The sequence below is a fragment of the Bos taurus genome, chromosome 10 (assembly GCF_002263795.3).
Source record: "Bos taurus isolate L1 Dominette 01449 registration number 42190680 breed Hereford chromosome 10, ARS-UCD2.0, whole genome shotgun sequence".
NCBI classification, from domain to species: domain Eukaryota; kingdom Metazoa; phylum Chordata; class Mammalia; order Artiodactyla; family Bovidae; genus Bos; species Bos taurus.
The window spans coordinates 73,023,575-73,039,477 of NC_037337.1; the positions used below are offsets into that span (position 1 = coordinate 73,023,575).

General features: G+C 36.5%; 1 protein-coding gene across 3 annotated transcripts in view; it reads left to right on the forward strand.

The window, feature by feature from the left end:
• MNAT1 (MNAT1 component of CDK activating kinase) overlaps positions 1-15,903 on the forward strand; it is a 210,015-nt gene that overhangs the window by 128,498 nt on the left and 65,614 nt on the right. For all 3 annotated transcript variants that reach the window (XM_059890503.1, XM_059890504.1, NM_001105409.1), the window contains one exon: positions 4,678-4,799. In XM_059890503.1, coding sequence (XP_059746486.1) covers positions 4,678-4,799 — 122 coding nt within the window. Of the gene's footprint in view, positions 1-4,677; positions 4,800-15,903 lie in introns of those variants that run through there.

The following is a 15,903-nucleotide window of genomic DNA, read 5'->3' on the forward strand; positions in this document are numbered from 1 at the left end:
TCCTTCCTAAAAAATGTCTGTTTTTTCCTTCCTAAATTGTTACTGAGCTAATGACTCTTGTTATATTATTAAACTTTTTAATTTTTAAAAAATCTAGAACAGCTCATATCTCATGCTACATTTCTTGATTTTCTTTCTCATGCTGTGGCTTATTGAAGACATCAAGCCAGTTGTCATTGGGTATGAATTGTTTCCCTATGCTGTTGCTCAATATGGCCCCATATATATTGTTTTTTATACTTTTTATGGTTATAAATGTAAAGTTTACCCATTTTGATGAATTTAAAAAATATTGCATAGAGGTAAAAATATAAATAGTTCACACAGTCTTATCACCTAGAGATTCAGTTCAGTTCAGTTCAGTTTAGTTGCTCAGTCATGTCCGACTCTCTGCGACCCCATGAATCACAGCACGCCAGGCCTCCCTGTCCATCACCAACTCCTGGAGTTCACTCAGACTCACGTCCATCGAGTCAGTGATGCCATACAGACATCTCATCCTCTGTCGTCCCCTTCTCCTCCTGCCCCCAGTCCCTCCCAGCATCAGAGTCTTTTCCAATGAGTCAACTCTTCGCATGAGGTGGCCAAAGTACTGGAGTTTCAGTTTTAGCATCATTCCTTTTCAAAGAAATCCCAGGGCTGATCTCCTTCAGAATGGACTGGTTGGATCTCCTTGCAGTCCAAGGGACTCTGAAGAGTCTTGTCCAACACCACAGTTCAAAAGCATCAATTCTTCGGCGCTCAGCCTTCTCCACAGTCCAACTCTCACATCCATACACGACCACAGGAAAAACCACAGCCTTGACTAGACAGACCTTTGTTGGCAAAGTAATGTCTCTGCCTTTGAATATGTTATCTAGGTTGGTCATAACTTTCCTTCCAAGGAGTAAGTGTCTTTTAATTTCATGGCTGCAGTCACCATCTGCAGTGATTTTGGAGCCCAGAAAAATAAAGTCTGACACTGTTTCCACTGTTTCCCCATCTATTTCCCATGAAGCGATGGGACCGGATGCCATGATCTTCGTTTTCTGAATGTTGAGCTTTAAGCCAACTTTTTCACTTTCTACTTTCACTTTCATCAAGAGGCTTTTGAGTTCCTCTTCACTTTCTGCCATAAGGGTGGTGTCATCTGCTTATCTGAAGTTATTGATATTTCTCCCGGCAATCTTGATTCCAGCTTGTGCTTCTTCCAGTCCAGCGTTTCTCATGATGTACTCTGCATAGAAGTTAAATAAGCAGGGTGACAATATACGGCCTTGACGTACTCCTTTTCCTATTTGGAACCAGTCTGTTGTTCCATGTCCAGTTCTAACTGTTGTTTCCTGACCTGCATACAGATTTCTCAAGAGGCAGGTCAGGTGGTCTGTGTGGATCACAGCAAACTGTGGAAAATTCTTAAAGAGATGGAGATACCAGGCCACCTTACGTGTCTCCTGAGAAACTTGTATGCGGGTTAAGAAGCAACAGTTACAGCCTTACATGGAACAACTGACTGGTTCAAAATTGGGAAAAGGGTCCAACAAGGCTGTATATTGTCATGCTGTTTATTTAACTTATTTGCAGTGTACATCATGGGAAATGCCAGGCTGGATGAATCACAGACTGGAATCAAGATTGTCAGAAGAAATATCAACAACTTTATATATGCAAATGATACCTCTCTAATGACAGAAAGTAAAGGGGAACTAAAGAGCTTCAATGAGGGGTGAAAGAGGAGAGTCAGAAAACTGACTTAAGAGCTCAACATTCAAAAGACTAAGATCATGGCATCCAGTCCCATCACTTCATGGTAAATAGAAGGGGAAAAAGTGGAAACAGTGACAGATCTTATTTTCTTGGGCTCCAAAATCATTGTGAATGATGACTGCAGCCATGAAATTAAAAGACACTCGGTGCTTGGAAGAAAAACTATGACAAACTTAGACACATACTAAAAATGAAAGACATCACTTTATCAACAAAAGTCCATATAGTCAAACTTAATGGTTTTTCCAGTAGTCATGTACGGATGTGAGAGTTGGACCATAAAGAAGGCTATGTACTGAAGAGTAGATGCTTTTGAACTGTGGTGTTAGAGAAGACTCTTGAAAATCCCCTGGACAGCAAGGAGATCCAACCAATCAATCCTAAAGGAAATCAGTCCTTACTATTCATTGAAAAGACTGATGCTGAAGCTGAAACTCCAATACTGTGTCCAACTGATATGAAGAGCCGATTCATTAGAAAAGACCCTGATGCTGGGAAGGATTGAAGGCAAAAGGAGAAGAAGGCAGCAGAGGGTGAGATGGTTAGATAGCTCACTGACTCCATGGACATAAATTTGAGCAAACTCTGGGAGATAGTGAAAGACAGGGATGTCTGGTGTGGCATTGCATGGGGTCACAAAGAGTCGGACATGACTTAGTGATTGAACAGCAACAAAATAGTCCATTATGTTGTATATCCTATTCATTAATTAATTGATGGAAACATGGGTTACTTTATCTCTTGGCTATTGTGAATAATGCTGCTATGAGCACAACTGTTCAAGTTCTTGCTTCCTTCCTTTTGGGTATAACCAAGAAACGGAGTTGTTAGCTCATATGGTAGTGCAGGTGCAAGTGTTAGTTGCTCAGTTGTGTCCGACTCTTTCCAACCCCATGACTGTAGCCTGTCTATTCCTGTCCATGGATTTCTCCAAGCAGAAATACTAGAGTGGGTAGCCAGTCCCTTCCCCAGGAGATCTTCCCAACCCAGGGATTGAACCTGGGTCTCCTGCATTGTAGGTGGATTCTTTGCCGTCTGAGTTACCAGGAAAGCCCAGCTCATATGGTAATTTTATATTTAATCTTTTGAGGAATTGCTATCTGTTTTCCACAGTAACACCATTTTACATTCGCATCAGCAATGCACGTGAGTTCCAGTTTCTCCACATCCTTGCCAGTACTTGTTATTTTATGTGTTTTTTGTTTTTGTTCTGGATAATAGACATCCTAAATAGCTGTGGGTGTGAAGTGCCACAGTGGGGCCCTCTGTATTTGTGGCTTCCACATCTATGGATTCAGCCAACCATGAAGTTCCATCTGGGTTTGGTCAGTTTGTGGACGCAGAACCCAGGGATGAGGAATCTGGGGATGGAGTGGGCTGACTGTACTAGTATGCCATTTTATATAAGAGACTTGTGTATCTGCGAATTTTGGTATCTGGATCGTGGCACCAGACCTCTCCTCCAGCCCTAGAGATACTGAGAGATGACTGTATATCATTATAGTTTTGATTTGGATTTCCCTAATGAGTAGTGATGTTAGTCATCTTTCCTTGTGCTTATTGGCCATTTGTGTATCTCTGGAGAAATGTTTTTTCAAGTCCTTTCCCCAGATTTGGTGATGGACTTGTGAGGTCCCAGTGTCAGAGAAGCTATTAATATTATGTTAAACTAGCTAAGATAATGTTACAGCATATTAAAGTTGTTGAAGAGAAAAACCATGAGTCATATACAGACATCTTCAGTGTCTCATTCGTCACTGCCTCAGCTGCACTTGTAAGTCATGGTTTTTACCTTTTTTTCCTCCTCCTTTAAATAAAAGAGAAAACAATTGCTTTATGTATCCAACTTAGTAATATAGGGGAAAAAGAAAAGGAAACTAAGGGAGGTAATAAGAGAAATAAATTAAAAATTAGAAAATATTGGAACTAATAACTGTAAAAACTAGTTTTTATTAGAAAGTTAGGACATAGAGAAACTGATGAGAACTATACCAAGAAAAGTAACAGAACTGTAGTTAGAATCAGAAAACATGGACTGTAAAAAAAATACACATATTCAAAAATTAGAATTCTATGCTCAGATTATAAATATGGAAATCTCAATGTAATGGTGCTATGTTGCTGAGTGGCATTTTATTTTGTATATTTTTAATCAAATATGGTCTTTTAATTTTAGTTTTCCAGTAGTACTTTTCAGAAAAATATGTGGATATTTTATCCAACTTAGTTTTTGCATAAACTTTTCTCATTTTGTGTGTGTGTGTGTAAGTAGACATCAAATACACACATTTGATAAGTAAGTTTACTTCCATTATAGACTCAGAATAGACATTCTGTGGCAAAACTTTGCACATAATGATTTCATTACTGTGCTCCCTATCTAAAACTTTCAAGAAAGCACAAATTATCAAAATTGTAATAGGAAAATGTGAGAACAGATTATGCTTATATATTTGGTGAATTCTGCCGTTGACATTGGGCTTCCCTGGTGACTCAGATGGTAAAGAATCTGCCTGCAGTGCAGGAGACCCAGGTTTGATCCCTGGGTTGAGAAGATCCTCCAGAGAAGGAAATGGCTACCCACTCCAGTATCCTTGCCTGGAAAATCCTATAGACAGAGGAGCTTGGCAGGCTGTAGTCCATGTGATCGCAGAGTCAGACATGACTGAGCGACTAACACTTTTCACTTTCACCATTGACATTGAACAACTACTCTTTAAGGCTAAATTTGAATTTAATGATGGATTTGATTTTCTTCCTTTAAATTATTTGTCGCTGTGTGTTAATTATATAATGTGGATTTCAGTAATACAATGAAAAACAGGTAATATTTTTAACGTGAAGAAATTTAGCTCATCTTTAAAAACTGCAAATAAGTAGTAATATGAAAGTAATATTTACAAGTATTATTTTCTTTCATTTTTCTAACAGGGTCAGCATATTTCATTAGCACCCATTCAAAAACTTGAAGAAGCTCTGTATGAATACCAACCACTGCAGATAGAGACATGTGGACCACAGGTTCCTGAGCTTGAGATGCTAGGAAGACTCGGGTAAGTGTCCAGAAGAACTTTTCATTGAGGAGCTGATGTTTAGGGCTTTGTTGTTTCTGTTTTTAACTGACACTTTAACACTGCTAGAGTCTGAGTTTATAGAACTTAACTCTTTTGTGAGAAACGAATGGTGCTTAATGCTAAGTTAATATATTACTTTTTCCTACTGTCTTATTAGGTCTTTTGAAATTGAATTGTACTAGTTCCCTTTTAAGAATGTCATTGGCAGACATACTGAAGTAGCTCTTCATTTTTGCTCACTTTGTATTTTTTAGAAATAGGGGCTTCATTTATTAATAGTCAGCTGTAAGCCATGAAAATAGAATTGAACTCCTTGTCATGAAAAAGAGCAGATTTACTATCAGTTAAGTACAGTGCAGTTATATTTATGAGAAATGAGCTGTAAAATATATTTTGTCAAAGGATATGATACAGGACAGGCCTAATGGCTCAGAAGCTGTAGCATCCATTTTGGAAACGAACTTGGGGTTATGGCTTTTGTGAGCCATGTAGATAATCATATTTTGTCTTGGGCGAACACATGGGTATTTGTGTAATTGGAAAGTATAGGTACAAACTTTGTTGAATGGAGCACATTGGATCTTGATCTGCTGTCTCAATCTAAACTATTGAATAATCTAAAAACAGTTATTTCTTAATAAAATAGCTTAAAGAGTATAATATGAAAGGAAAATAATGAATACAGTGAAATGAAGTAAAAAAAAATGTAGAAAAGGGCCCTGACAACAAAAAGAAGATAGATGAAACAGATGGTAAAACCTACACGCATCTTCAAAACCACAACTACAACTTTGAACATAGTGCATTGTATTTTGCATATGAACATGGAGGCTCCAAGTTGAAATTACTGTTAGAATCATAGGTAATTTACTTATACACTATTTTCTCTAGTTTTATAGTCTCTTTAAAAGTCCTGTAACCTCCAAGCATAAAGTAGAGAAGAAAAACGAAGCCTAAAATTCCCAATAGAGTTTGTGATAACAAAAATATTAAATAATTGGCCCCATTTTCTCTGTATTTTCATTTTGAGACTCTGATTTCACATATGTAAAACCTTCTGATGTTGTTTTACAGTCTTGAATGCTCTATTTTGTGTTTTTTCAATCTTCTCTTGAGTTTATGTTTTGAAAGTTTGGATAATTCTTCTTGTCCTATCCTTAGAGTTTACTTATTCTTCTGTGCCGTTCTTGCTGATAAGCTCATCAAAGGTATTCTTTCTGATATAGCAGTTTTCACTTATAGCATTTCCATTTCACTCCCCTTGGTAATCTCCATCTTTTTGTTGAAATTTCCTATTTGTACATATTATCCACTTTTTCCACTAATTCCTTTAGCTTATTAATCGTGTTATTTTCGAGTGCCTCTTTGATAGTTTCAGCATGTCTGGGTTCAATTCTGTTGATTACTTTATGACTTAATATTAGATTTGTTTTTCTTGCTTTCTTGTGTTTATTGTAATTTTGTTTGAATATTGGATAGGTTGTGCAACAAAACAGTAGAGACTTGAGATAAATAAAATTGATTGCCAGAAATATTTATGTCCCTTTTTCTGTCAGGCCATTAATGTAGAGAGTTGAGTATCAAGTCTGTAGTTTCATCTCAGTTTTGTTGTGCCTGAAGTTATCATCCATGTATCATAGGCTTCAAATTCTTCCAGCCATAATCTGTTGTACCTAGTATAAGGCCTGGAGTGCTGGAGGGGTTTTCTTACGTAAAATTTTATTTGAATCTAAATAAAGGATACAGGATCATGATTTTATTTTGTTTTAGTGGTTGAGGGACTTTCAATTATTACTGAGTATTTAGAATATAGTTAGTTCCAGGATTCTAGAAGTATATTTTCGTCTCTCTCAACAAAGACTGTGCAATATATTCTGTATCCACAACAGTTAAGAGGACAAACTGTTTAGATTACCAGTTTGTATGTATTTCACGATTGACTATAAATTTCAGCTTTCTGTGGCTCACTGGTGGAGAAATTTCTAGATTGTCAATAGTGATGTCAGAATTCCTAAAGAATCGTTGACTTTTTCTTGATGTAAAAGTATCTACCAAAATAAAAGGTGTCTCACACCTTCCTTCTGTCCAGACTTTTATCTTAAGAAATGGATTGAATTCTATACAGACAATTTCATTTTGGGAACCAGGATTAATTAGCTCAGGTGGTCTCTTTGATGACATGTTACGACTTCATACTTAGCATTTGCCAAAATAAATCCTAAATTAATTTCTTATTTTACTAGTTCATTTTCTTTTCTGGAATTATTATTTGAAGCCATATGCTTTCTTCTTTTTTAATAATTACTATAGATATTAGATGTAATCTGATTTTCAGAAACACTTGGAAAGAAATGGAAGAAGTTGCTCAGTGAAGTGACTTTGCAAAGAATAATTTGGTATCTACAGAGGTTCTACTTTTAAGGTACAAGGAATATAAACTTTAGTTGACTTAAGGTATAGTAGTTACACATCTCTTCTAAGGTTTGTCCATATCTTTCTTTGTTCGAAGATTGCATCTGCTAAGCCTAAGGTATCCGTTTATAGTGGGCTCTCTTCCTTCCCATAAAACTCTTAATTTCTATTCTCTTTTACTGTTACAACAAATTTTCCATTTTATATTATGTTATCCTATAGAGGAGACAAGTTCAGTTTTTCTACAGGCAAATAGATAATTAATTAACTACCTTATCTCCACTTCTTATATCTGTTTTGAAATCTGTATGACATGATGAAGTTAAGAATACTGCATTTTGTAGCTTCACATTAGTTGGTGCAAAACTATGGATGTAGACACTTTCAAAATAATTTTAATTATATAATTTTGGGAGTATGTGGAATAAGGTCTTGGGAGGCATTTTGTCTTCAAAGAACTACATTTGTGTCATGTGTAATTGGAAAAAGGATAAAACTGAAAGTACATTGCCATGAGATTTTAGGTAATTTTTACTGGAATTTTTCCTAAAGTTAGTTAAACTTGGGAAGTAGATGAAGAATAAATGAAAATTTCTCATTAAGGAGGGTATTATGAATATGTAATTATAGTTCAGATTGCACTGGCAGTATTCTTCAGGTTTGCTCAAGGCAATATGTAAACATGTTTTATTAATTCTGTGCTAGTGGGAGCAAGCACTGGAGAAACTTAACTGCTAATTGACATTCCCCAGACTGCTGCTTTAGTGGTTAGTTTAGTAAAGTCTCATTGATTGGCATTCTGAAAGTGTCTTTTTAATAATCAACTGGCTTTGTAGTTAATATTTTACTACTTCCCAGCCAAAGAAGAGTATTTCCCTTAACTAATATAAACTACAAGCATTTATCAATTTAATTCATCGTATTATTTAGTCAAATATCACTACCGTTTTAAATATCTGATTTATTTAATATGAACATTTCATTCATGAACCTACTACAGAAATAAGGAAAAACATTTTATAGGATAAGCTATAATCTTTAAGCAAGATGTATATTTTTCACTTTTCCTTATTTGTGAATTTAAGTGAACCATTTGCTACCAGATTGCTGTAGAATAAAATTTTAATCTTCATTTCTGTAGAACATTTTTGTATGTTTCTCTGTGGTAGAATGTTTTAGCCAAGTGCATACATTCATTTCTGTCTCTTCTGGTAACATATGTAAGTTCCATGCTATCAACTAGTAGAGCTTTAAATAAACAAACTGTAATAGTTTAATATCTAGAGTACTTCCTAACCAGTTGATGAGATCATTTTCTTATTATTGTGAAATCAATCGTGAAAAAAACTGTGGTCGTAATGACAGTATTGGATTAACTCAGTTAACTAGAACCTGATGATAATTAGAAGAAAGTTTCTTGTTTGATCTCCATCAGCACCTGTCAATTTTGTTTTCTTTTGTGGCCATAGATGACATAGATAAAAATCAGATTGCCGAACAGAGGTAACTGACCTGTTACAAATCCGTATGGTTATTGGCAAAGCAATTAAAATGTTCATTCTTCAGGGAATAGGATAGGGTATAGTTCCCCTAAAATAGAAGATCCACCTATCTACCTTCATTATAACCATGGAGATTTTTTGTCTTCCCTTCTTTTTTCCTTCTTTTCTTCCTTCAGTTCTTTCTTTCTGTCTGTCTCTTTCTCTCTCTCTCTCCCCTCCTCCCTCTCTCCCTCCCTTCCTTCCTCTTTCCTTTCCTTTCTCTCTTTTTCTCTCTCTCTCTTACTCCCTCCTTTTCTTCCCCCTTTCTTTCCTTTCCCTCTTTTGAAAGTTTAGTTAATTTAGAGTATTAGATATACAGAACTGTGAGTCAGCTTAACCTATACAGCGTGTTAAAAAGCAGAGACATCACTTTGCCAACAAAGTTCTGTATAGTCAAAGCTATAGTTTTTCCAGTAGTCATGTATGGATGTGAGAGTTGGATCATAAAGAAGGTTGAGCATTGAAGAACTGATACTTTAGAATTGTGATGTTGGAGAAGACTCTTAAAACTCTCTTGGACTGTAAGGAGATCAAACAAATCAATCCTAAAGAAAATCAACCCTAAATATTCATTGGAAAGACTGATGCTGAATATCTAATACTTTGGCCACCTGATGCAAAAAGCTGACTCATTAGAAAAGACCCTGATGCTGGAAAAGATTTAAGGCAAAAGGAGAAAAGGGCAGCAGAGGATGAGATGGATAGATAGCATCTTTGGCTCAGTGGATATCAATTTGAGCAAACTCTGGGAAATAGTAGAGGACCGTGGAGCCTGGTGTGCTGCAGTCACAAAGAGTCGGACACAACTTAACAACTGAACAATAACAAATAAATATTTAGATTATTTTCCATTATAGGTTATTATAAAATATGAAATATAATTCCCTGTACTATATAGTAAATCCTTGTTGCTTATCTATTTTATGTATAGTAGTTTGCATATGTTAGTCCCATATTCCTAATTATCCCTCTCTGTTCTCTTTCCCCTTTGGTAACCATAAGTTTGTTTTCTGTGTCTGTGACTGTGTTTCTGCTTTGTCTCTGGATTCATTTGTATTATTTTTTAGATTCTACATTGTAAGTGATACATATTTGTCTTTGTCTGAATTAGTATGATATTCTCTAGGTCCATCCATGTCACAGATGGCAATATTTCATTCTTTTTTATGGCTGAGTAATGTTTCATTGTGGGTGCACATATATCCTTAGGTGTAAGATTGCTGGATCATATGGTAGTTCAAACTACCACACAGTTGCACTCATCTCACACACTAGCAAAGTAATTCTTAAAATTTTCCAAGCCAGGCTTCAGCAATACGTGAACTGTGAAATTCCAGATGTTCAAGCTGGTTTTAGAAAAGGCAGAGGAACTAGAGATCAAATTGCCAACATCCACTGCATCATCGAAAAAGCAAGAGAGTTCCAGAAAAACATCTATTTCTGCTTTATTGACTATGCCAAAGCCTTTGACTGTGTGGATCACAATAAACTGTGGAAAATTCTAAAAGAGATGGGAATACCAGACCACCTGACCTGCCTCTTGAGAAACCTGTATGCAGGTCCGGAAGCAACAGTTAGAACTGGACATGGAACAAAAGACTGGTTCCAATAGGAAAAGGAGTACGTCAAGGGTGTATATTGTCACCCTGCTTCTTTAATTTCTATGCAGAGTACATCATGAGAAATGCTGGGCTGGAAGAAGCACAAGCTGGAATCAAGATTGCCGGGAGAAATATCAATAACTTCAGATATGCAGATGACACCCCCCTTATGGCAGAAAGTGAAGAAGAACTAAAGAGCCTCTTGATAAAAGTGAAAGAGGAGAGTGAAAAAGTTGGCTTAAAGCTCAACATTCAGAAAACGAAGATCATGGCATCTAGTCCCATCACTCATAGCAAATAGATGGGGAAACAGTGGGAACAGTGGCCGACTTTATTTTCTGGGGCTCCAGAATCACTGCAGATGGTGATTGCAGTCATGAAATTAAAAGACACTTACTCCTTGGAAGGAAAGTTATGACCAACCTAGACAGCATATTAAAAAGCAGAGACATTACTTTGCCAACAAAGGTCTGTCTAGTCAAGGCTATGGTTTTTCCAGTAGTCATGTATGGATGTGAGAGTTGAATTATAAAGAAAGCTCAGCACTGAAGAATTGATGCTTTTGAACTGTGGTGTTGGAGAAGACTCTTGAGAGTCCCTTGGACTGTAAGAAGATCCAACCAGTCCATCGTAAAGGAGATCAGTCCTGGGTGTTCATTGGAAGGACTGATGTTGAAACTGGAACTCCAAAACTTTGGCCACCTGATGCCAAGAGCTGATCATTGGAAAAGACCCTGATGCTGGGAAAGATTGAGGGCAGAGGAGAAGGGGACAACAGAGGATGAGATGGTTGGATGGCATCGCTAACTCAATGGACATGGGTTTGGGTGGACTCTGGTGGTTGGTGATGGACAGGGAGGCCTGGCGTGCTGCGGTTCATGGGGTCGCAAAGAGTCAGACACGACTGAGTGACTGAACTGAACTGATGGTAGCTCTAATTTTAGTTTCTTTAGGAACCTCCATATAGTCTCTATAGTGGCTGCACCAACTTACTTTGCAACAGTGTAGGAGGGTTCCCTTTTTTGCACACCCTCTCCAGCATTTGTTATTTGTAAGCTTTTTAATGGTAGCCATTCTGACATGTATGAGGTGATACCTCATTGTGATTTTGATTTGCATTTCTCTAGTAATTAGCAGTGTTGAGCATCTTTTCGTGTGGCTGTTGGCTAGCTGTATGTCTTCTTTGGAGAAATGTCTAGTTAGGTCTTTGCCTATTTTTTGATTAGGTTGTTTGTGTTTTTGATACTGAGTTGTGTGAGTGGTTCGTGTATTTTAGATACTAACTGCTTGTTGGTTCCATTGTTTGCAAGTATTTTCTCCCATTTGGTAGGCTGTTTTTTCATTTTGTTTATGGTTTCCTCTACTGCGCAAAAGTATTTAAGTTTGATTAGGTCCCATTCATTTACTTTTGCTTATTTCTTTTGCCTTGGGAGACTGATTTTAGAAAATATTGCTACAATTTATGTCAAGAATGTCTGGCCTGTGTTCTCTTCTAGGAATTTTAATTTTTTCATGTCCTATATGTTGGTCTTTAAACCATTTTGAGTTTATTTTTGTTTAGAGTTTGAGGGAGTGTTATAATTTCATTGATTTATGTTTGGCTGTCTAGCTTTTCCAGCCACTCACTGAAGAGACTGTCTTTTCTCATTGTATATTCTTGCCATTTTTGTTGCAGATTAATTGACCATAGATGTGTGGGTTTATTTCTGGGCCCTCTCTTCTGTTCCATTAATCTACATGTCTGTTTTTGTGCCTGTACCATGCTGTTTTGATTACTGTAGCTTTATTGTCTGAAATTTGGAAGGTATATGCCAAACTTGCAGCTACTTTTCTTGGTCATTCTTTTGCTCTTAAAAATTGATAAATTGGGATTTTATATGTCACGAATTTGAGATGAGATATTGAACATATTCTAAAAATTTTTTATTTTAGCATTCTTTTTGTCTTCCTCCTTAAGCCTTCCTCATTGTTGCCAGAGAAAACTTTCTAATATATCAATCTGGCCATGTCTCTATATTAGTAATATCCTTCAGTGGCTCATCATTATCTGCATAATCTGACCCCTGTCTACCTTCCTGGCCATATGCCCCAGTCCTCTCATCGTGGTGTTTCTTAAGAACCTCATGGTGTCTCACAGTTTTGTGCCATTGCTTGTGCTGTTTCATTTCCTTAGGAAACTCTTTACCTTTATGATTGTGGCATAGACTCAGTAATTTCTTTCCCTCTTTTACTCCCTATTATGAATTTTCAATTGTCTGTTTTTGCCCCACATTCTCTTTTCTACTGGAGTAATATTTTTACTTATTTTTATGTCAGCCATATCATATGACTACTAACCTTCAAAATGTAAAGTTTATCTTATATTGCTTATGATGTGAAATTATTCAAAATAATGATATTTCCTTTTTTTTCTTTTTTGGACTTTTAATGGGCATCATTGATTTTGTACCTGTTTTTATTTTAATTGAAATGTTGTTGATTTACAATATTATGTTAATTTCTAGTTACAGCATAATGATTATTTTTATAGATTGTATTCCCTTTAAAGTTATCACAAAATAATGGTTATGTTTCTTTTTGCTGTACAATATATCTTTGTTCCTTATCCATTTTATACATAGTACCTTTTTTCTTTTTAATTAATTTATTTTTTATTGAAGGATAATTGCTTTACAAAATTTTGTTGTTTTCTGTCAAACCTCAACATGAGTCATTCATAGGTATACACATATCCCCTCCCTTTTGAACCTCCTTCCCATCTCCCGCCCCATTCCACCAATCTAGATTGATACAGAGCCCCTATTTGTGTTTCCTGAACCATACAGCAAATTCTGATTGGCTATCTATTTTACATATGGTAATGTAAGTTTCCATGTTACTCTTTCCATACATCTCACCCTCTCCTCCCCTCTCCTCATGTCCATGAATCTGTGCTCTATGTCTGTTTCTCCATTGCTGCCCTGTAAACAAGTTCTTCAGTACCATTTTTCTAGATTCCATATATATATGTTAGAATATGATATTTACTTTCTCTTTCTGACTTACTTCACTCTGTATAACAGGTTCTAGGTTCATCCACCTCATTGGAACTGACTCAAATTTGTTCCTTTTTATGGCTGAGTAATATTCCATTTTGTATATGTACCACAATATCTTTATCAATTCATCTGTCGATGGAGATCTAGGTTGCTTCCATGTTCTAATTATTGTAAATAGTGCTGCAATGAACAATGGGATACATGTGTCTTTTTCAGTTTTGATTTCCTCAGAGTATATGCTTAGGAGTGGGATTGCTGGGTCATACGGTGGTTTTATTCCTAGTTTTTTAAGGAATCTCCATCTCATCTTCCATAGTGGCTGTATCAATGTACATTCCCACCAACAGAGCAAGAGCATTCCCTTTTCTTCACACCCTCTCCAGCATTTATTGTTTATAGACTTATTGATGATGGCCATTCTGACTGGTGCGAGGTAATATGGCATTGTAGTTTTGATTTGCATTTCTCTAATAATGAGAGATGTTGAGCATCTTTTCATCTGTTTGTTAGCCATCTGTATGTCTTCTTTGGAGAAATGTCTGTTTAGGTCTTTTCCCCACTTTTTGATTGAGTTGTTTGTTTTTCTGGCATTGAGTTGTATGAGCTGCTTGTATATTTTGGAAATTAATCCTGTGTCAGTTTTTCATTTGCTATTATTGTCTTGCATTCTGAAGGCTTGTCTTTTCACCTTGCTTATAGTTGCCTTTACTGTGCAAAAGCTTTTTAAGTTTAATCAGGTCCCACTTGTTTACTTTTGTTTTTATTCCCATCATTCTAGGAGGTGGTTCATAGAGGATTTTGCTTTGATTTATGTCATTGAGTGTTCTGCCTATATTTTCCCCTAGGATGATTTATAGTTTCTGGTCTTATATTTAGATCTTTAATCCATTTTGAGTTTATCTTTGTGTATGGTGTTAAGAAGTGTTCTAATTTCATTTTTCTACATGTAGCTGTCCAGTTTTCTCAGCACCATTATTGAAGAGGTTGTCTTTGCCCCATTGTATGTTCTTGCCTCCTTTGTCAAAAATAAGGTATCCATAGGTGCATGGGTTTATTTCTGGGCTTTCTATCATGTTCCATTGGTCTATATTTCGGTTTTTGTGCCAGTACCATATTGTCTTGATGACTGTAGCTTTGTAGTATAATCTGAAGTCAGGAAGGTTGATTTCCTCCAGCTTCATTCTTCTTTATCAGCACTGCTTTGGCTATTCAGGGTATTTTATATTTCTATATGAATTGGGAAATTTTTTGTTCTAGTTCTGTGAAAAATGCTGTTGGTAATTTGATAGAGATTGCATTGAATCTGTAGATTGCATTTGGTATGATAGTCATTTTCACAATATTGATTCTTCCTACAGTGTCTTATAATTTTCTGTGTACAGTTCTTTTGTCTCCTTAGGTAAGTTTATTCCTAGATATTTAATTCTTTTTGTTGCAGTGGTGAATGGGATTGATTCCTTAATTCCTCTTTCTGATTTTTCATTGTTAGTATATAGAAATGCAAGTGATTTTTGTGTATTGATTTTGTATCCTACAACTTTGCTAAATTCACTGATTAGCTCTAGTAATTTTTTAATACTGTCTTTAGGGTTTTCTTTGTACAGTATCTTGTCATCTGCAAACAGTAAGAACTTTATTTCTTCTTTTACAATCTGGATTCCTTTTATTTCTTTTTCTTCTCTGATTGCTGTAGCTAGGACTTCCAGAACTATGCTGAATAATAGTTGTGAAAGTGGACACCCTTGTCTTATTCCTGATCTTAGGGGGAATCCTTTCAGTTATTTACCATTGAGAATAATGTTTGCTGTAGACTTATCATATATGGTCTGTAAAAGACACTTACTCCATGAAAGGAAAGTTATGACCATCCGAGACAGCATATTAAAAAGCAGAGACATTACTTTGCCAACAAAGGTCTGTCTAGTCAAGGCTATGGTGTTTCTAGTGGTCATGTATGGATGTGAGAGTTGGACTATAAAGAAAGCTGAGCACTGAAGAATTGATGCTTTTGAACTGTGGTGTTGGAGAAGACTCTTGAGAGTCCCTTGGACTGCAAGGAGATCCAACCACTCTATCCTAAAGGAGCTCAGTCCTGGGTGTTCATTGGAAGGACTGATGTTGAAGCTGAAACTCCAAAACTTTGGCCACCTGATGTGAAGAGCTGACTCATTGGAAAAGACCCTGATGCTGGGAAACATTGAGGGCAGGAGGAGAAGGGGACGACAGAGGATGAGATGGCTGGATGGCATCACTGACTCGATGGATGTGAGTCTGAGTGAACTCTGAGAATGGGTGATGGACAGGGAGGCCTGGAGTGCTGCTATTCATGGGGTCGCAAAGAGTCAGACACAACTGAGCAACTGAACTGAACTGATGTTGAAGTAAGTTCCTTCTGTGCCCATTTTTTGAAGAGTTTTAATCATAAATGGATGCTGAATTTTGTTAAAGGCTTTTCCTGCATCTATTGAGATGATCATATGGTTTTTATCAT